At 48.7% G+C, this 21,823-nt stretch overlaps 1 protein-coding gene across 1 annotated transcript in view; it reads right to left on the bottom strand.

Annotated features, from left to right (window-relative positions):
* Positions 1 to 1,719: 1,719 nt before the first annotated feature.
* CIB4 (calcium and integrin binding family member 4) overlaps positions 1,720 to 21,823 on the bottom strand; it is a 41,445-nt gene continuing 21,341 nt past the window's right edge. Inside the window, exons 4-7 of the mRNA XM_036263068.1 lie at positions 11,577 to 11,718; positions 4,272 to 4,381; positions 3,408 to 3,496; positions 1,720 to 1,753 (exon numbers count right to left, since the gene is read on the bottom strand). Of these exons, the coding sequence (XP_036118961.1) occupies positions 1,723 to 1,753; positions 3,408 to 3,496; positions 4,272 to 4,381; positions 11,577 to 11,718 (372 nt within the window). The 3' untranslated portion in view covers positions 1,720 to 1,722. The remainder of the gene's footprint in view (positions 1,754 to 3,407; positions 3,497 to 4,271; positions 4,382 to 11,576; positions 11,719 to 21,823) is intronic.

Here is a 21,823-nt window from a genome sequence, read left to right on the forward strand (position 1 = left end):
CAAGAAAAAGTGGTGTCTAGTGACCTGCTCAGCCACCTCTCCCCCTGAAGTGAAGGGGGTCGAAATGAGGGCTGAGTCTCGGTGGCAGGTCACTCCGGTACACAGACGCCTTCCACCTGCGTCCAGTGGCCTAATCGAGGAAGCCCCTTTAGCCCATGTCTGAGAACGAGGGTGAGTGGCCCGGACAGTTGCACTGAGTGTCATATGCAAAGGAGTTCCCGTCTGAGCCCTGGCTCGGCATTGTCTGGTCCACACAATACCCTGTAAGAGAAGTGATGTTGTTGATAGACACTGAGGCTCAGAGAAGTTGCTCAGGCTCACACAACTTGGAAAGGATAGAGTCAGGATTTGAACCCAGGTCTTTGTGACTCCCAAGCCCTAGTCTTTCCACTACATATCCTGCTTTTGGTTCATATGGAGACTGAGGTGCGGGGACAACTCAGCCCATGGGATCCCGAAGGACCCTGTGGTACCCGGGAGAAGCAGCAGACCTTCCTGCATGCTGTCCAGATGGGCATGGACAGGCTGGCTTGCCATCTCCCCCGGGACTGTTTCTAGAAGCGCACAGGAGGGAGTGACCCAGGACGAAGCCAGTCTTCAAGGGGTCTCTCTGTTTCAGGAACCTCTAGGCCAGGGTGGGTGCCAGCAATGGATTCCGCGGGCACATGTCCGAGGTGGCCTGGGAGGGCCACAGCCTGGAGTATCTGCTCTCACCAGGCTGCTGCTTCCCACGTCCTGGGACGCCTCCTGCCTGGGACAGGGGTAGGATGCGGTGACCCCTCAGTGGACAGGGCCTGGGATGGGGACCTTCGGCCAGGTGTGTACCCACAGCGCAGGAGCCCGCCCACATGCCAGGTCTCCTGGATTTGATCAAGGGGCTCCATCCGGCCACAGGGCCTTTGCTGCCTGTGAATGGTGAGCCAGGACCTAAGGGCAAGGGGGGGCACTGCAGGTTTAAGTGCAGAGGGGGCAGCCCTCCCCCTGGGAGCCAGCATTTAGAACTCTCCCCACAAGACAGTGCGAATGAGAAAAACCACGTTCCCATCAGACAGGCGTCTGACAGCTCTCAGAGACCCCAGAAGGGGCTTCTCCTGTGTCCCAGGGTCCATGACCAGCTGGACCCCCAAGGGTCCCTGTGGGGGCCAAATTCATTCCAGGGCTTGGCCAAATAGCAAAGCAAATAAACACTGAATTCTGGTCATACACTGTCACATCCCAAAGGCCTGGGGGTGCCAGTGGGGGCCAAGACGTCTTCTCCCTCGGCCAGGGCTGGGAAGCCGGGCGCCAGCTGGAATGAGCGCTATGAGCATCTCTCCGTACAGGCTGCACAGAGCGATGGGGGGGCGGGGGGGAGCTGGCTCCAGCGAAGGGAGGGAAGACGTATCTTTTCCTGGTGAACTTGACCCCATTTCGCCTGGGCTCTGCCGTGACGACAGTTGGGACTTGAAGCTTCCCTCGAACGGCCATTCCAGCTTGCTTGGCGCCATCAGCGAACTTAAGCCCTAGACGAGCAGTTCTTAATAAAAAATACTTCTGTGTGACCCTGCCTTCAAAAATGATGAACTGAAGGGCAAAGAAAGGGCTCTTCTTTCACTTTATTAAATAAACAATATTCTGTAAGGGAGGGAGGGACAGGGACAAAGTCACGCTTCTTATCAGAGTCCCCTAGAGCCCGGAGGGGGTTGGATTCCAAGTTCCAGAGGTCCCCTCGAAGTCACCAGATCAGCATCCCCAGAAGTGGATCCGAAAGGAGCTGGAAGAATCCATGAGCCACATCGACCTGCAGGTCTAACGCGCCCTGACTTCCAGACTCGCGGGTCCTAGAGCATCCTCCCTTGCCCTTCTTGTGTCCCTTTTTCTCAGTCATGGCCCATTTGCAGCTCTCCCAAGCCAACCCAGAGGCTCCTTGAAGCAACTTTTAGCATCACTAGAATGCAAATGCTGTTAGAACCTGCGGTGCTGGAAACCATGGAAAGAAATGGGAGAGATTCCAAGAAAAACTCAAGGACAGGATTCTGGCCTCAATGATGTGGTGGCCTACTAAGGGAGAAGAGGATTTGCCCTTGCTTGGGGTGGTCCCACATGCAGACCGGCTTACGGAGAGGCTGCCCCAGCCCCAGCCCCTGCGCACGGGTTGGAATGGAGAGCCCTCTTCTCCGCCCAGGCGGAGGGCTGGGCACTGGACCCGAGCTGGGCCAACCGGACCTTCTCCCTCTGCAATGTGGAGTCACAGCTTTGACATTACTTAGGAGTCCCTGAGGGTCCTGCAAGCCAAAGAGATGTAAACTTGACCATGTGGGGAGCCCGTATTTGGCCCCAGGTCCGACAGAGCAGGGATGGCTGGTCTGAATGTAAAGCTAAAGCTAAGTACGGAGTCGCCGAGGGAGGCAGGGACCGGCGCGGGCAGCCAGTCCCTGACCGGCGCTCTCGGAGGCCGAGATGTCTGCTCTCTTTTGTTTGGTTTGTTAAATCATTTTGAACGGGCATTCTTTCTTGCCATGAAAATCACCTAGACTAGGAGAGCGAGGGCAGGATAGGGCTCGGTAGGAACAGACACAGTCCGAGAGGTGCCAGCTCAACACTGCGGGGCTCCACCAGCCCCCCGGGCCGGCGCTCTTCCCACAAACCCGAAGGCCCCGAACGAGACTGCTCAGCACACCAGGGGAATAGGAAGATGGCCAGTTATCTCAGGGCGTTTGGACCAGATGAGACCATGAAGGCCCCTTTCTGCCCGAAACGAGGTTTGGAAATACTTGAGTTCTTCTTTGAGCTCCACCACCAGCATCTTCACACCCCCTGCACACTCCCAGCTCCTAGTGCCCCTGGGGGTGGGGAGGGGAGGGGAGGGGACTAGCAGTGGCAAAGGCTGCTGCCCCCCATCGGTTCGAGCCCAGTGGGCTTGGGAGCAGGACCCTGATGTGCAGCTGCGGAGGGGCAGCCCCTGAAGCCTGGACCACTCACAGCATTTGCAAAGCCTGGAACGCAATCAATCCTCCTCTCGCGTTTTAAAACTCTACTCCCTTGCCCGGCCGGTGTGGCTCAGTGGTTGAGCATTGACTCATGCACTAAGAGGTCGCTGGGTCGATTCCCGGTCAGGGCACATGCGCAGCTTGTGGGCCTGATCCCCAGTGGGGGGCATGCAGGAGGCGGCCAGTAGATGTTCTCTCTCATTGATGTTTCTGTCTCTCCCTCTCCCTAAAATCAATTTAAAAAACTTAAAAAATAAAGCTCTACTCCCTCTTTCTAGGTCATCTCATTTCTCAGAAACTCCAGTTTCACTGATTCCGATAGAATCTGCAAAGTGCCCTGGAAACCCAAGACCCCTTGGGAAGACAGAGGTGCCCGTTAGCTTAGGGGAGACTGGGGGACCCTTCCTGTCCCCCCAGCCCCACTCCAGAACACCTTACTTCATGAAGTCTGGAGCCTTGGCCATTGCATGTTCAAACTCTGAGAACGACAGCATGTTGTCATTGTCCAGATCCGACTCATCCAGGACCTGGAGGGGTGCAGGCGGGGCCGAGAGGAGTCGGTGTGAGAGAATGAGATGAGGGCTCAAGGCGGGGGGACCCTGTATGCAGAGGCTCCCGGCCTGGAGCTTCACACACACCCCCAGAGCCCCCGGAGCCCTGTGCGCAGGCGTTCTCGGGGCCCACTGCCACCCCACCCCCGAAGAGCACATAGACGTGCAGGTAAAGGAGGCGACGTGCACTGAGGCCCAGGACCCCATCCTGGGAAGAGCTCTCGGGGTGCCCAAACGCAGTGAGAACAAGTGCAGGGGGATCCGGGTGACACCCCCACCACTTCTGTCGCCCGGTCACAAGCAGGGGCTCTGCGCTCAAGGGGCCGTCAGGGGGCGAGGCAGTGGTGGCCCTTCAAGGCTTCGGCTCTGCTTCTAGTTTGCACCCAAACCGAAAGCTGCCGAAGCTCACGAGGCTGTCCTGTCGCACTCTGGACCGTCACTCGTACATGTGCCGTTATGTGATGCGGGATAATGTGGGAAAGGGATGGTGCGAAGTGTTCATTTGATGCTCTTGGGCCACCTGCCTGCAATGTTGGTGGGAGGGACCCTTGGAGTGGGCGGCCTGGGCACACTGCTCTGGGGACCCTGGAAGGGAGTCATGGAAGGCAGTCCTGATCGTGGGGGAAGAACAGAAAACTGGGGGTCGTTGTCTCTAGCCATGTGCCCATCCCTCAGGGCACCTCCCTGCCTGCCATCTAGCTTTCGGGTGGTGGCCTGTCCCACCTGAGCCTGTGCAGCCCCAGGTACACACGTGGTTCGTGAGGTCAGTTAGCAGGTCCTCTGACACGTCATTACTGTTGAGCAGTCGGAGGACAATCCTCTGCAGGTCCTCCTCATCGATGAAACCATTCTCATTAAAATCTGCAAAGAGAAGGCAGGACCTGAGAACAAAGAGGCACCAGCCAGGACCCCACAGACGCCCGTTGGCCTGTGGGATGCCCGCAGAACCCAGCCGTCCCAGGTGGGCCTAGAACCTGGCACTCAGTAAGACCTGGCAGGCCTGAGGGGCGGGGCACTGCAGCAGCAGGGCAGCCTGCAGATGAAGGTGATGCTTAATAACAGGGTAAAAAGTGACAAGAAGCAGCAGCAGCATGGATTGTGTGCTACCTGTTCAAACTCGTCTTGAGAGTTTCACCTGATTTAAGTCACTGAATCTTCACCTTTTATTCACTTCACTTTACCAAAGGGAAACTGAGGCACAGAGATGTTATCCACACTGCCAGTGAGTGGAAGGACAGGGATTCAGACCCGGCTCGGCTGGTCCCCGGGCCCATGTCATCCACTGTGCTATGGGAACGTCCGTCGAGCTCACAAGCCAGGAGGTCGTCCTGTGGCTGGGAGTGGGCAGCCGGGAAGAGCAGGAGGAAGGCTGGATGGGGGCCAGAGGACACAGGCACAAGCACCTGCTCCTGTCACCCCGCATCCGGTGCAGAGATGTACCAGGCTGGTTCTTGCCCAAGGAGCTCCCGGAGTAAAGGGATGACTGTCTCCATGGAGAGGAACAGGCACCCCCAGGGCTCCGAGGGTTTTCAGATGGGCACCTCCATGCCAGGTTGGGGTCGGGGGTGAATGAGAGCCTTCTTGGAGGAGGAGGCATCAGAGAGCAGTGAAGTCGGGCCTACAGCGGTGATGACTGGGGAAGGTGTCAGGGTCTTTAGGATCAGAGGCAGAGAAGACGCAGCACTGGGCTGATCAGTCCAGTGTGAGGGGAGCAGAGGTCTGGGAGAAAGTCAGAGGTTAAGCCTGGAAGGTGGGCTAAGTTTCAAAGCTCCTTGAAGGCCAGAATGAGGCATCCCCCGCCCCCTCCCAGGACACCCAGCGCACCCCCTAAACCACTCATCAGCCAGGTGGTAGTCAGTAAACGCCGCACACCCCTGCCTCCGGGCCTCTGCACCACAGTCCCCCTCCCTGGACCGCTCGCTCACCCGGAGATTCGCTGGCTCTTTATTAAATGCCAGCTTCTTACCTGGGCACTACCCCAGAACCCATGGAAAATTGCACTGCCTGTCCCTTTCCCTGCCTTGTTTTCCTCCCGGCACAGAACACTGCCTGACACACTGTTTCCCCCACCGGCTCCTTCATGTCCCTCCTCCAGAATATAAATCCCACGAGGAAAGTGCTCCTGTTCATCGTTCATTCCTCCCCCAGCGCGTCTTCACGCAGCCTCCAGCTGGGCCAGAGGAACGCCCAGTGCCAACAGTAGCCCCCCTGCGATTCTCCGTGTGGGAGACAGACATGCAGCTGCCAGAGATCTTGGGAGCTATCTTGCATAAGCTGTTTGGGGTTCCCCATCATTTGCCATCCAATTTTATCCTAACGAATTCATTGCCTAAGCCTCAGTTTTCTCATCTGTGAAATGGGTAATAGCAGTACCTCCACACAGTTGCTGTGCAGATTAGATAGGAAAATACATGGAAGTCAGCGGGCATGGAGTTTGGAATACAGAAGATGCTTATTAGATATTATAGAGGCTCAATTCTCTGTCACTTGATTCTTAAATTTTAAAAAAATGCGAACCTTAGAAACTGTGTAATATTCTGCTTTGGAGAACGAGAGCTGGGGCTCTATCGGGCCCAGAGCGGAGGGGTGAGCTTGCTGATGTCACAGGACCCTTCAGCAGCAGAGCCAAGACTTTTGTCTGTTCCCCAAGGCAGGATATGGATGTGGAAGTGGCGACCAGCCAGCTCCCTCCTGGAGCAGGCAGCTCTCCCCTGGCTGAGTGTTTATCAGCCTCAGGGACTTGGGCGAAGGCCCAAGATGTCCCTCCCGGCTCCCCTGCACGGCTCTGCTGTCCTACACGTGGGTAAGGGTTCGAGCAGGTGGAGGGAGCAGAGGGCCTGTCACCAGGACTGGAGGCAGTGAGCTAGTGCAGTGACACTACACGGCAGGCGAGGAGCCTGCAGCCTGTCCCAGGGACCCTGCAGTGTCCCCAGGTGTCCTGCTGGCCCAGCTCCCATATGCAGAGACTGCAGCAGAGTGACATGGCTTTGGTCCTAAGCCATCTGGAAACAAAATCATTTGCTGGAGTGAAATGTAGTCCTGGACAGATCTGCAAGGGAAGAGCAGCCTGGGAAAGGGCTGGGGCCGGAGCCCTGGGCCAGCCCAGGGGGCCTCAACAGCCTCCGGACCTGCAGCCTTGAGCCACTCGAGGGAGTGGGTGGGTGAATGGGGGGTGGTGCTTCTTCTTGCTGTTCCCCAAAACATGGGAGATTAGAGAGCTGGTAGGGTTGGGGTTCAACCTTCAAGTCCCCTCAAAACATTTTTATCATCATCACCCCAACCTCTCTATCATATTACTCCTTGCAATTTACAAAGTACTTTCACAAAATAAGCCCTTCGATGGAGTGAGGCAGGGCACGCTTTCACTGCTGTATTCCCGTGAGAACGGAGGTTGTCGCCCTGGCCTCGCCCCAGCTGCTAGCATCCCTGCGACTGCGTCAGGTCGTGGGAAGTTCTGCATGGGTGCTCGGGCCCCTGCCCGAGGGTCATTCCCATCCAGCAGAAGCCATGCTGATGGAAGCAGCAAGGCGGTGCCGGGACAATGGTCTCTAACAGGTAGACACTCTCCCCAGAGGTGCTGAGACGGGGAGATCCATCAGGTGGGGCCAGGAGCATCCCTTAGAGCAGAAACTGGACCCCGGCTATGTCCCAGGTAGGTGTGGCTAGCCCCGCTGGGTTCCTGACCAATAGGCATGCACTCCCTTCCTTCTTACAATAGAATTGCAATTCTTGTTCAGGGTGACATCATGGTCAGCATAAAGTACTCAGCGTTCTCCCTTGTAGGTATGTGTAGCCGTGTCACAGAGGTCTGGCCAATGAACGATAAAGCTGCTGGGTGGGCCTTCCAGGAACTCTGCTAAGGGAGAGTGGACGTACTGGTGCCTTCCCATGTCCATGTGTCTGCCTGCTTTCTTCCATCCCCTTTCCTTTCTGCTGGAATGAAGATGACATGCCTGTAGGCACAGCAACCACCTTGTGATTTGGAGGACACGTTTCATACTAAAGATGGCAAATCAGAAGGCTTGAAGGAGCCGGGCCCTTGGTTACCTCCTGGGACCATTCCCGGCTCTGAACTGCCTGACTCCAGCATGGTTTTTGGGGGTTGTTTTTGTTTTTTAACCTGGATGTTCTTATTCATAGCTGAATGCAATCCTAACTGATATAGAAGGTCAGAGCAATAGTTCTCAAATTCTGCTCCACTTTAGAATCACCCAGGAAGTTATTAAAAAGCCCACGAAGCAGGGCATACCTAACACCATCACATCAAATTTCTGCAGCAGGTCCCGAGCACCCGCAGGTCTGCAAAGCTGCCCAGGTGATTCCAGTGAACCAGTAGGTTAGTGCTTCCGAAGCTTAAGGTGCAGAGGAACCACCTGATTCAGTAGCGGGGTGGGCGGGGGGATCTTTGTTTCTAATCAGCCTCCTGCAATGCTGATGCTGCTGGTGGGCAGGCCACACCAGGAGATACAGTGTCGGGGCACTGAGGTAGGTCTTTGGACTTGGGCTAAGAGTGATACCTCAGCTATTAGCATCATCCTCTTCTCCTTCCTGTCTCCTCCGTTTCCTTCCATTTTTCCCCCTCTTCTTCCTCCTTCACTGCTATCACCACCACCTCAATTTATTGAGCAGCTACCACGTGGCAGGCACCAGGCTCAGAGATTTGCGAGTCCCATCTCTAATCCTGCTGACAGCTGTGCGAGGTAACAAATCTTCTGAGCCCAAAGAGAACTGGGATTGTCTGGGTAAGTCTGATGAAGCCTTGGAGTTTATGAGTCCCTAGGCATCTATTTGCAGAGCTGATCTGCATGAAGGCTTCACACTTTCTGTTTTTGTATTTGAGCTCGGGGAAGAAGGAACCCCTGGAGGGGACTGGGAGAGGAGGGGTGGAGGAAGATGCAAGGGCAGCGTGGGGGACAGGTGGGGGACAGGAGGCACTCCGTCCGACCCCTTGGGAGTGGGGGTGTTCTCCCCGCTTCCGAGCTGAGCACAGTTTAGCTCCTGTGCCTTGAAGCCTGACGAGAACCTGCTGCTCTTCTAGTTCCCAGAAGGTTTAAGTGATTTCGTTTGTTTAGCTCTGGAAACCAAGGAAAGACAGCTGAGGTGGACATCTTTTGGGACATCTGCCCAGCCTACACTTTACCACCTCGGAGAAGTGTCCCCACCCCCAGCGGTGGGCCTCTGCAGCCATGCTTGTTTCTGTGACTCTGCTTCTTGGCCGTGGTTGATTGGACAAGGCTGATCACTGGTTGGCTGAGACAATCAGAATCCCCTGAGAACGTGGACATGAAAACCAGAGCGGCTTGTGGCCAGTCAGGGGGAGGCCCACAGGCCGTGTGAGGGGCCTGGGTAGTCATCTTTGGCCCATGGGCACAGAGGCATGAAAATCAGATCTGCAGCAAGAGGGAAGCAGAGATGACAGACCAGGCAGCCATAGAGAGAAAAGGAGAAAGTAGCTGTCCCGCCTCCGGACCACCTGCCAGCTGCACCCCAGGCCCTCAGGAGGCCGCTTCAGTTCCACCGTGGGTACCATACTCCTGGTGGCGGACAAACGCTAGTGCCCCTTTCCCCTATGATCTGCACTTCTTGGTGTTCACGTTTTTGTATAATCCACACCCCTTTGATGTGGGCAGAAACTGTTTCTTACTTCTAACCCACAGATTGGCAAAAGTGAAGGAATGTCCCTACCATGATTACAATAAATTATATAAGACTCCATCTTGCTGGCACACTGGCTCAGGAGACTCTCCCCAGCTGTCTTTGAAGAAGCAATGGGCCAGGTGGGAGACCCAGGTGGCAAGGAGCACAAATCAGCCTCTGGAAACGGACAGCAGCCTCCAGCTGAAAGCCAGCAAGAAGCCAGGCTGTGTGTTCTATACACACACGGGAATCGATTCTGCCCACACCCAGAGCGAGCCTGCAAGTGGACTCCTCCCAAGTCAAGCGTCCTCCAGGTGAGAGGGCAGCCGAGCAGAACCTTGCCTGCAGCCCGCGGAACCCTAAGAAGAGGACCTGACTCAGCCATGCCTGGACTCCTGATCCACAGAAACAGATATAATGTGTGTCATCTAAAACCACTAAGTTTGTGCTAATTTATTAGGCAGCAATGGAACACTAATATACTGCTGTTCATCAGTTGTCCTTTACACAGGTAGGTTCCTGTTACTTGCACCCTGAAGATTCTCAGATAAGACAAGGGCACCCAGCCTGGGCCAGCATTCTCCACCCAGAAGAGCTGCCTCATCCAGAGAGATCCTAACAGGAGATGGAAGAGGCTGGAGGCAGCACAGCTAGTCATCCGGCAGGAGGCCTGACAGAGGGTAGCAGCAGCTGGTGGACTAGGACTCCTTGGATGCACTGAAAACTTCCCGGGGACTCCCAGAAATACTTGGGATAAGGAAGGAGGACGTGGATGGGAGGCGGGGACTATTCAGTCGACGGAATTTGGGTAGGTGACTTCATTTGTATTTACCCTGCTTGAAGTTCTCTGTAAATGTGTGTTTCATATAAATTTAAGACACCTGGGGCCATTCTTTCTGCAAATATCTTTTCTGCTCTGTTCATTTTCTCCTTTCCTTCTGAAACTCTGATCGATTATATGTTAGATCGTTCTATGGCTCTGTGTGTCCCTGAGGCTCTGTTCCTTTTTTCTGTTCATTTTTTTTTTTTCCTTCTCTATTCTTCAGATTAGATTATATTTCTATTGATCTATCTTCAAGATTGCTGACTCTTTTCTCTGTCATTTTGATTCTCCTGCTAAGCTAGCCAGTGATTTTTATTTCCGATATTTTATTCTTTTAGTTATATATTTTCCATTAGATTCTTTCTAATAGTTTCTATTTCTCTGCTGAGAATTTCTATATTTTTATTCATTGTGAGCATACTTTTTCTTCTATGTCATTGAGCATAGTTATAATAGCTGTTTTGCATTTTTTTAATCCTCACCTGAGGACATTTTTTCCATTGACTTTCAGATAGAGTGGGAGGGAGGGAGAGAGAGAGAGGGAAACATCGATGTGAGAGAGACACATTGATTGGTTGCCTCCCACATGACCCCGACCAGAGCTGGGGATTAAACCGCATCCAAGGTACCTGCCCTTGACTAGAATCGAACCTGTGACTCTTTGGTCCACAGGGTGATGCTCTAACTGCTGAGCCAAACCGGCCAGAGCCATAATAGCTGTTTTAAGATACTTATCAGCTGATTCCAACATCAGGGTCATGTCAGAGTCACAGATGAGAAAACTCTTCCACTCCGCCCTACCCAGGGCCACCTGAGTGAGGCAGGACTAAGGTGGTGCCTACTCATGGAGGAGCTGCAGGAACAGCGGGCAGGTGCGGTGCCAAAATGCCTAAGCGAGCAAGTCCTTCAGCGCCACAGAGGGCTCCCGAGCTCAGAGCCTCGCACATGGTCTGTTTGAAGGCCTCCCAAGATTTCACTTTTCTTTCCTTTTGATTCCTTTTGAGAATGGCAAGCACCCAGCTATGCTAAGGGGACAGGGTCCTGCTGAAGAGCAGAAGTCTTGCAGAGCCTGTGGCTACCCAAGACAAAATCAGAGACCAAAAACGTCACAGTGCCTCAGAGATGCTCTCTCTCAACTCCCCTCATTTAGAAAAGTGAGATTATTTGCCCAAAATTGCTCAGCCATTTAATGGCTGTTTTACTGTTCAAATCTCTTCTGTGAAACAAGCATAACTCCTTTATATCCTTGATGTTCTCTCTCTCTCTCTCTCTCTCTCTCTCTCTCTCTCTCTCCCCCCTCTCCCCCCCTCTCTCCTCCCTCCCCCCCCTCACCTGCCCACACCATGACCATGAAGTATCAACATCAATTACTCCATTTGCCTCTGATGACATAGTGGAACATGTATCAGTCCACTGGAATAGTAACTCTCAATTCTTTTTTAAAAAACAACCGTCCTGAGAAACATGGTAATACCCTTAAATACCCAGTAAACCCCGATTATACCACCCCACCAGTGCACTGATGTTGATAGGCTCCAGATGTGGTATTGAGCCTCCGGCACTCGGCCCCCCTCGCTCAGCCCCCACCGCACGCACCGTAGATGCGAAAGGCGTACTCGACCTTCAGGCTGGGGCAGGCCTGCTCACTGAACACGGACGCCATGCCCAGCACGTCCTCAAAGGAGAACACGTCGTTGTGGGAGAACACTCTGCAGATCCGGTCTCTGAAAGGGTTGACCTGTGGGTGGGGAAGAGCAGGAGGAAGGAACTCTATCAACGTCAGGTCCGTGCCTCCCTGGGCCCTGCTTATCATCCCAAACTACAGTGTCCTGAGTTTGAGAGGAAAATAATAGTAAGTGTAAATATTGGAGCACGTGCCAGGTCAGTGAGCTAGGACCTGGCCTGAGAGAGGATGCCGGGATGAGGGGGCATGCTTAGCATCAGGTTCCCACTGTCCTCTCCTGCATGGACCTTCCAAAGGGGTTCTTCTTTTCTTACAGTTACTAATTCTTCTCCATTTTACGTATGAAACTTGGAGAACATCCAGAAAATAATAAAGAATGAGATAAAAATTGTTTGTAATTCACTGCCCAGTGTTAGCCACTGTCAACATATAGATGCAGAGGGCAGACAGACCTGACCAGTGCATGACTGCTTTAATAAAAACACCATATGGAGAAAACTGTCTGAGTGGAATCATTGCTGGACTGACGATTCCAAGGTGAAAAGGATTCTGGGTAAGGGTGCAGGGATGCGAAAGTAGTTCCCTGCCGATTCCTGCAGCCAAGAGTTCAGCCCAGAAGTACACGGGGAGCTGCAGGATGCACTGACATGGTTTGGGTTTTTTTGTTTTTTGTTTTTAAAGAGTTTAAAGTATAATAAAACTTATGCAATGATTTGCAGTTAGAGGGAAGTAACTGCAAACCTTTGGAACCACCTGAGGTTTGCCTGGCTGTCTCCTGCCTGGACAGAGCACTGAAAATAGCCATCAGATTTAAAGAGGAATTGTACTTGTTTCTTGCACAAAAAGAGAACAGTTCCAAATTAGCTGGACTTTTTATGACGAGTGGCAGTCGGCAGTTTGCTACCCGGTAGATAGCCACCAAAAAATGAACTCCAATTATCCCAACGCTTCAAGGTAAAAGTGACTCATTAGAACAATGAGTAAGAGAATATTTTGAAAATGAGATTTTTGTTGTTGAACACATGTGGTGTCACCGAGAAAAAATGTTTGTAGCTACATACCTGAAAATATTAAAACCAGATTTTTAAAATGTGTTTGAAAATCATCCAAATGAAGAGTGTCAGTGGATTTTGAGTCCATTTGTTAAAAATATGAAAGCGTAATGTTTTCCATTTAGCTTGTAAAGAGCCACTGGCTAACACAAGAGATGACGGCCATCTACTGCTTAATTTCAATAAAAAGCCAATAATTGGTGGATGGGACCAATAATGAGTACCGTAATTTAATACAGCCAGTGCTACATCTCCTCTCTGGATTAGCTATGACAGCCATGAAAAATAAACTCAGCTAAACCAGACCTCTGAATGACTCTGTGTCAAAGTGTTAAGGCAATATTTCAAAGAATAATGAAGCCCATCCAACCACATGTTTTTCCTTATACTCTTGTTATTAATTATAAGCAAACGAATAAATTGTGGGTAGAGAAATTTTATTGTATACAAATTTGTTATATAAAATATGTGATATTTCTCTAAAATATCTTAAAATAGTTTATGTAATCTTTAGCTTCTATATGTTAACATAGTGGTATTGCAGTAAAGGTACATAATTTAACAATGAACATATGTATGCTCCACACTTTTTTATTGCTGGGGATGCATGATCAGAAGTGTCTGGAGATCTCGGATCTGGACTAACCCCTCATATCACAGACGTGTAAATGCCACCTGGAGGAGGAGAGTGACTCAGCCTAAGACCCACATCTCCTGCGTCTTCCTGGCACTGTTTCCACCATGGTGCTTTGTGGCCAAAAAACATCAAAGAAAAAAGTAGTGATGGAGGCAGAGCTTGTGACCATTAAAATGTGGAAAACCTTGGAGGTAGAACCATCTTAAAATTTTTACTTTAATAAATAAATATATATATATATATATATTTTATCATCCTCACCCGAGGACATTTCCATTTTTTGTTCAGGTTGAGTGGGAGGGAGAGAGAGGAAGAGAGAGAGAGAGAAACATCGACGTGAAAGGGACACATCGAGTGGTCGCCACCCGCACGACCAACCAGGGCCGGGGACAAACTGCAACCGAGGTATGTGCCCTTAGCGGGAACCGAACCCGGTTCTCTCCGGACCGCAGGCTGATGCTCTAACCGCTGAGCCAAACCTGCCAGGGCTATATTTTTATGACACAAAGTGTAAAAACCGAGCCTAAATTGAAGTGAAGAGTGGCCCCTGCCTGTGAGAACTCTATCTGGTGGGCATCAGGCTGGGGAAGGATGGAGGAACCAGAGTGAGGATCGGGGACTCTGTTCCCCAGACAACTAGGGCCGGTCACCAGAGCTGTCCATCCTTCACATCCACAGCCCTGGAGGCCAAGGGATGGCTGGTGCCGTCTCTGTGGGGCCTGGTGGGCACCTTCCAGGAGAGTGTCCAGGCCCTGTCTCCATTCCAACAATGGCAGCTTCCTCTCCCCAGCCTCCCTGCTTCATCACTTCTGGGAGGGAGACCCCAGGGCACAGACTTCTGCTATGATGAGGTGTCCCTAGCACAGATGCAGCTTCATACAGAGGGACACCAGCGGTGCTGCAGAGGGTCTGTAAGAGCCCAAGAGATGCTACCTCCGTGCCTCGCCCTGCTCCCCATCCTGAGCCTATGCCAGCTCCGTGGAGTCCTGGGCTCCCGCCCAGACACCAGCAGACAAGAACAGCTGGGAAGAGGCAGGGGTGGGAGCAAGGCTCATTAGTGATCACAGTTCCAGTTTACTGTATTTCAGATTTTTGTGGCTATTACTTTAACAATCTGAAATCTGAACCAATACATTTCGGGAATCTGGCCACAGAGTTATAATCTGTATTAACTCTCACACTCATTGAGAAGCCTTCAATCCTGCAGAGAAGGAAGAAGATGACAACTGACAAAGCAATGCTCTCCTTTGAAGAATGACAGGTACCCTGGTGTGAAGGCGCTCTGAACAAGAGGATATAAACATGTCAGTGCAGAAATTTATACAGGTAACTCAGTGGTGCAATCTCCATCTATGCATGATAAAGCTAGAGACGGTGAAAATAAACCGCGCAGGCTGGAGATTTTTTTTTTGGAAACAGAAACTACAGTTTGTTGACAATAAAAAGATTGCAGTCCCTGCCAAAAAATGGAAAAATTTTTTTAAAGATCTTCTCAAAGTTATTGAACAAGAGATTTGATTTGAAGATGAAAGTCAGAGGGAAAATATTTGGACTTAGCTTAAAAATATCTCCTCTCCATTTCTCCAACTAACGCATAGTCAAAAGAGCTTTTGACAGTTGCTGGAAAAAATTCACACAAAAATACACCAGTGACTCAATAATGACATCATTGACGCACTTCGATTTTGAAGACCTCGGTTTTTTTTAAAAAAAGATCAAACAGTATTATTTCATTTACAATCTCTCGTTGCTAATGAAGCTTTTAATTTTTAGTTACTTTTGAATAATGCCTTATTATTAGTCATTTTATCTGCTACCAACTCTGTTTAAACTGATATGATTAGTGTTTATATTTTTACATTTTTAAACAGATGTAAGCACCTGTCAAGGGAAGGAGTGGATGCAGGTGTCTGATGAGAGGGGTGCAGAAGGGGCCAGCCCCTCCCAGGTCCTGGGTGGGGTCCCCCGGTTAGGGGGGAAGTGCTGCCTGAAAGATTCCGTCAGTTTCGTGCCAGACTGGGTGAGCAGACCCTGTGTCCCGGGAGAGAGGTGCCACAACATCTTTTGTGTGTCAGTGCTCTAAAACACTTCCCTCGGATATACCATGTTTATGTATTGGAAGGCTCAATATTATTAAGATGTTGATTCTTCCCAAATCGATCTGCAGAATCAATGTGATTCTAGTTAAAATCTTTCAGCTGATATTTTTGTGGAAATTGACAAGCTATTCTAAATTTTGTATGGAAATACAAAGGGCCAAGAACAAGTACCAGATATCAAGATCTATGCTAAAGCTTTAGGAATCAATACAGTGTGATATTGGTGCAGGGACAGACAAACAGACCAGTTGCCACAACAAAAATTTCAGAAACAGACCCACACATATGTGGCTACCTGAGTTATGACAAAGGTCATATTGCCACAGAGCAGGGGAAAGGAGGATATTTTCTTTCAAATGGTGGCCATAGATTTGGTATGTAGCCATGTGGGAAAACAAATCTCGATTCTCACCTCACACCATACACAAAAATCAGTTCCAGATTGATCATAGATCTAATGTGGAAAACCAATAGTAAAACTTTTAGAAGAAATCATCAGAGAACATACTCATGATCTTTAGGCAAAGATTCTTTAACAGCCCTGACCGGTTGCTCAGTGGTTAGAGCATCAGCCTGTGGTCCAGAGAGACCCGGGTTCGGTTCCCGCTAAGGGCACGTACCTCGGTTGTAGTTTGCCCCTGGCCCTGGTTGGTTGTGTGGGTGGCAACCACTTGATGTGTCCCTTTCACATCGATGTTTCTCTCTCTCTCTCTTCCTCTCTCTCCCTTCCACTGTACCTGAACAAAAAATGAAAAAATGTCCTCGGGTGAGGATAAAAAAAAAAAGATTCTTTTTAAAAAATTTTTTTATCCTCACCCGAGGACATTTTTCCTTTTTTTTTTCAGATAGAGAGGGAGGGAGAGAGAGGAAGAGAGAGAGAGAAACATCGATGTGAAAGGGACACATCGAGTGGCTGCCACCCGCACGACCAACCAGGGCCGGGGACAAACTGCAACCGAGGTACGTGCCCTTAGCGGGAACCGAACCCGGGTCTCTCAGGACCGCAGGCTGACGCTCTAACCGCTGAGCCAAACCGGCCAGGGCGAAGATTCTTTAACAATATATAAATAGCACTAACTAATGAGGGGAGAGAATCATAAATTGGAGTATATTAAAATTTGGAATTTATGTTGTTTGAAAGACATCATAAGATAGTAAAAATGCAAACCACAACGATCAATAATGTGTATTTCAACCAATGAATGGATAAACAAACAGCCATACAATGGAATGCTTCTCAGCAATAAAAAGGAACAAACTATTGATTTGTGTAACAGTGTGAATGTTTCTTCAATGTATTTTATCATGTAAAATAACTCAGATCCAAAAGACTACATATTGTATGAGCCTATTTGTATGACATTCTAGAAAATGCAAAACTATCGGGATAAAAAACAGATGGGTGGTGGCCCGTGGCTGGGAGAGGGAAAGGAGTTGACTACAAAGAAGCCTCATGAGGTAAGTTTCAGGGTCCTGGCACTGTGCTGCATGTGGTGCTGTGGTGAGAGACCCACACCTCAGTGCATATGTTTAAACCCACAGAACTATACACCATAATGAGTGGACTTCAATGGATACAAAAAATAAAACAAACAAAAGTTAAAAAACGCAGGATGCTAGTGAACCCAGGATGAGATGCAGACCATGACAAATAATAGTAACTGTATTACAAATGTATAGCAAACCTCACTGTAAGGAATTGGAAAAGAGGAACTGACCATGTAACATTGGGGAATGGTGTTTCAATGGGGTCCTATAAGTCTAAAGACAAAAAGAACCATGAACCATAAAACAATGATGTACTCTAGCTGACCATTTTGTTTCTCACAGGGGTCTGTATTAGCATTTCTGAAACTACATGGATACTGGGATTGAACAAATAGGTAAATAAATAACAGATAGTAGGAGCCAAGTTTCTCATCGGCACAAAAAGATGTTACAAGTAAGTAAGGGGAAAGGCTAGACATGTGCTAGATTGGTCAGAGACATCAGATCTACTCATGGGTATCTTAGGACAAAGAGAGCTGAACAGATACAGAAATAAATACTGGTGTGGGGTATGTATGGGCTAGTACACATAAATATATTTCTAGCTCTGTCTACCAACTAACTTTATAGTGGAGAAACCTGGAAATATCACCTTAACTAAATGATCAAGGTTAATATCACCAGTAATAAGTCATGTCAATATCATGTATACCTTGATATGATGTGATAAAAAGGGCACTTCACTGCTGTGGTAACCCCATAAATCCGCAACCCCAGTCTAATCAAGAGAGCGTTTGATATACTCAAGTTGAGGGATGTTCTACAAAAATACCTGGCCAGTGCTCTCCAAAAAAATCATGAAAGACAGGACAGAGAAACTGTCAAAGATTAGAGGAAACTAAGAAGACATGAAGACTGAATACAATGTGGGATCCTGGAGTGGATACTGGGACAGATAAAGGGCATCAGTGAGACACTGGTAAAGTCCAAACAAAGTTTGTAATTTAGTTAACAGTGTTCCACCAATTTTAACTTATTGTTAGTCTTGATAAATGTACCACGGTTATGTAAGAAAGATATACACTACTCGCCTTAATAAATCTAAAAACCCAGCCTTAAAAGGATTAAATTTATTTCAAGTAACAACGCTGCATCCAAGAACAAGGCTCAATAACATTTAAATAAATACAACAAAACTAAACACCTAACAAGATATAATTTACAGTGTTCAGCAACCAATAAAACATTGCCAGTCATATAAAAAAAAAAAAAAAAAAAAGGAAAACAATACCCACAACCAATAGAAAACTCAATGAAGAGACAGCCCACAAAAGAACACAAATGATGAAATAATCAGGCACAAATACTGAAACCATTATAAATATGCTACATATGTTTAAGAAAGTAGAGAAAAGCATAATGAGAAAAACTATAATCTCATAGATCCAAGAACCTAAACAAAACCCAAGTAAAGTAGAAGAAACCTGAAGAAAACTACACCACGGCACAGCATAATCAAATTGCTAAAAACCAGTACTAAAGAGAGAAATATGTTTCAGGAGTGAGGAGGGGATAAAATGACACTAGATTTCTTGTCAGAAACTGAGCAAGTCAAAAGACAATGTAGCAATATCTTTAACTCTCTAAAACAAAACAAAAGCTCTCATCCTATTCTTCTATACCCAGCAAAAATATCTTTCAAACCTAAAGGCAAAAACTTTTTTTCCCCGGCAAACAAACACTGAGTGAATTCATCAGCAGCAGTCCAGAGCTAAAAATATATTAAAAGTAGTTCTTCAGAGAGAAGGAAAATATCAGAAGGAAACTTGGATCTACACAAGGAATGAAGAATACCAAAAATGATAGATATGTGAGTAAATAAAGACATTTTTACTCATTTTGAATTCTTTCAAAGAGACAAATCCACATATATAGTTGAAAGTTTGAAACTCCCTCTGTCAGTAATGGATAGAAAGGGTAGAACATAAAATTATTAGGGATGTAAAATGTTTGAAAAGATTTCAGCCAACTTGAGCTACTTGACATTTTATTGAACACTCCACCCAACACAGTAGTATATACATTACTTTTTATGCACCCTTGGAACATCTACCAAGATAAAGCATCTGCTGGATCTCAATAAATTTAAGAGGATTTAAATTACACAAAGTATGTTCCTTGACCTCAACAAAATGAAAGTAGAAATCAATAACCGAAAGATATCTTGAAAACCCTCAAAGTCAAAGAAATCATGAGGAAATTAGAAAATAATTTGAACTAAATGAAAACACAACGTATCAAATTCTGTGGTATTCAGTGAAAGCAATGTATATATACTACAAGGAAATGGACAACATTAAGTACTTTTATTAGAGAAGAAATGATGGAATGTTTATTTAATTTTTTAAAAAAGGTCCCCCACTCTTTGGTGGGAGTTCTTCACTGGGGGAAAGGAGGGGTCAGGAATTCCAGGTTTATCAGGTGGAGTCCATTCTAACCCATTGCTCCTGGGTTACTTGCACCTAGGAAGTGGCTGCCTCTGGGACATGAAAGAGCATGTCACCAGGGGCAGTGGCTTCAAAGCCAGAGGTGGATGGAACTTCTGGGCTAAACTGAGAACAGATGAGCAAGATGCTTCTTCAACCCCTTTGCAGGGGAGGAACTCCTAGTTGTAGGTCTAAACCCAGTCACCCTTCAGCACTAGAAATTCTCTACCAGAAGGTGGCAGTGTTGAGTTGGAATCATTCAGTCAGTTCGCCAACCCAAGGTGCATGAGAACCTACTGTGTGCAAGGCATTGGGTTAGGCTCTGACTGTCTCACCAGCAGGTGGCAAGATAGGTATCACCAATCTTTTACAAAGAGGAAACCAAAGCCCAGAGGAGGACTCAGACTCTTAAGGCAGTGCTTTGTCTACAGTGCTACACTTGACTCCATTGGGTATTCAATTAATTTTTCCAAGAAAATGTCTCAAAATCACATCCTGCACACCCAGAGCAGCCCGAGTTCAAGGCATTACCCTGAGTCCCATGCCCCTGCCAGTTGGCAGCTGCTCAGAGAACAGTCTGCAGAGCTGAAGGATGTGGCTTCCTCAGTTAGGGATGAAAGACACAAAGCTCACAACCTGAACTTCAAATCCTTGTAGCAAATGCATCAGGCCAGTTACTGTGCGCCAGGCCCTGAACGAGGTCCTGGGGCCCCTAAATGATGGAGACACCACCTCGGTCCTCCATGGGGCTCAGCCCTGGCACTGACAGAAGTGTCTTCAGAAACAGGCAGGTAGAAGTGTCTAAATTAAATACAGACAAAGTGAAATGACAAGAGCTAGGACAGGGTAATGTTGCTGCAAGGTAGGACTAAGGGCCAGGGTGAGGAAAGCAACTAGAGGACAGAGACAAGGTCAGAGTCAAGGGTAGATTTAGGCAGGGGGCAAGAGGGGGCGGGGCTCTGGGAGATAGATGCTCTGGGCCAGGACAGAAACCCCCTTCTTCTTCACATGCCACTGCTCTCTCTCCTCCCCTTCCAGGCTGCCCAGGTTTCACCTGGATAGATAAAACTGTTAATAGAGGGGAGCAACCATGGGGCTTAACCTGGACCCTGAAACTCCTTGAAGGCCCAGATCATGCTGTGTAATCTTCACAGGTTGAGAGAAGCCTGATATTTTCATTTCAGGGGAGTTGGGAACAGAGAGCGTGGAGGATGAGAAATTCACTTAGGTGAATGCACTGCTTCTATTGGCCAGGCCCCAGAGACATCATTCTTGCCAGTTGTTTATAAGAAAGAAACAGCCTCTGTGTTTTAGATGTTCAACCTTCCTGAAGTCTAAAAACAGAGAGGCCCGTATGCAAGCTGTCTCCTAGTGACAGATGGGTTGGCAGGGACAGGCTGAGGATGTGTCCTGCCGGCAGCTGGAGGAGGACCGCTAATGGAACAAGTAGGGGAGAAAGGCAGTAAAAATGTTAAATATTATTAAACATCCACTGGAGCACGTGTCCTGGTCCTGGCTCAGACCCACCGGAGCGGTCTCCCCCCGAATTCTAGGCCTGTACGTACCTGCCACTGCCCTGAGCTACCTGCTAGCACATAGGGACTCGGGACTGTGGGCCTGAGACTTTGGGGTGGCCCAGAGGCCCAGCATTGTGCTTCGGAGGCTGGAGGTGGGGAGTGGAAGGAGCAGAGGCTCTGGAGTTAGACTGACTATAAAGTTAGTATAATACGTTTTTATTTGACAGCTACAAGTTTGGATATCTGGCAGCTTTCGAGGTTTAGACGATCTCAATTTTTCAGTAGTGCAACTTGCCCAAGCGAAAAAGCAAAAAAGGAACCAAAAGACCAATGGTCCCCTCTCTTGTTTATCAAAGCTATTACAAGAGAAACAAAGCTTACACTAAGACAAGTGTCTGTTCACATTTGTACATTACCATTTGTAAGAGCTTGAGATCAACCAACTCTATAGTGTCTGACAACACATTAAACAATATTCAAGTTCCTGGTTAACAAGAGTAACAACTGAAACAAGCTGTGTGGCCTTGGGCGGATTGTTGAGCCTTTCCTTTTTCCCATCTGTAAAATGGGCAAAATTATAACTTTGCTCATGGAGTTTATGGGGATCAGATGAGATCATATTTGCAAAATACTTGGTACTGGCAGGCCCCCAATAAACATAGCTGCAGTTAGTAATCCCACACCCTAAACTCACTGTCCGGCCATCAGCATCACCCGCACTCCCAGGCACTGCAGAGTGATAAATTTGGAGCTCCCAAGTAAAGTTGTTACCTGGGCCAACCTTTTGCCAGCTCACCCTGCCTGCCGATGGGCAGCAGAAATGCCAGTTCTGCTCCAGTGGGCACCTGTGGCCCAGCATTTCCTCAGGGTCACCTCCCTG

Source organism: Molossus molossus, unplaced genomic scaffold (genome assembly GCF_014108415.1).
Source record: "Molossus molossus isolate mMolMol1 unplaced genomic scaffold, mMolMol1.p scaffold_m16_p_15, whole genome shotgun sequence".
NCBI classification, from domain to species: Eukaryota; Metazoa; Chordata; class Mammalia; order Chiroptera; family Molossidae; genus Molossus; species Molossus molossus.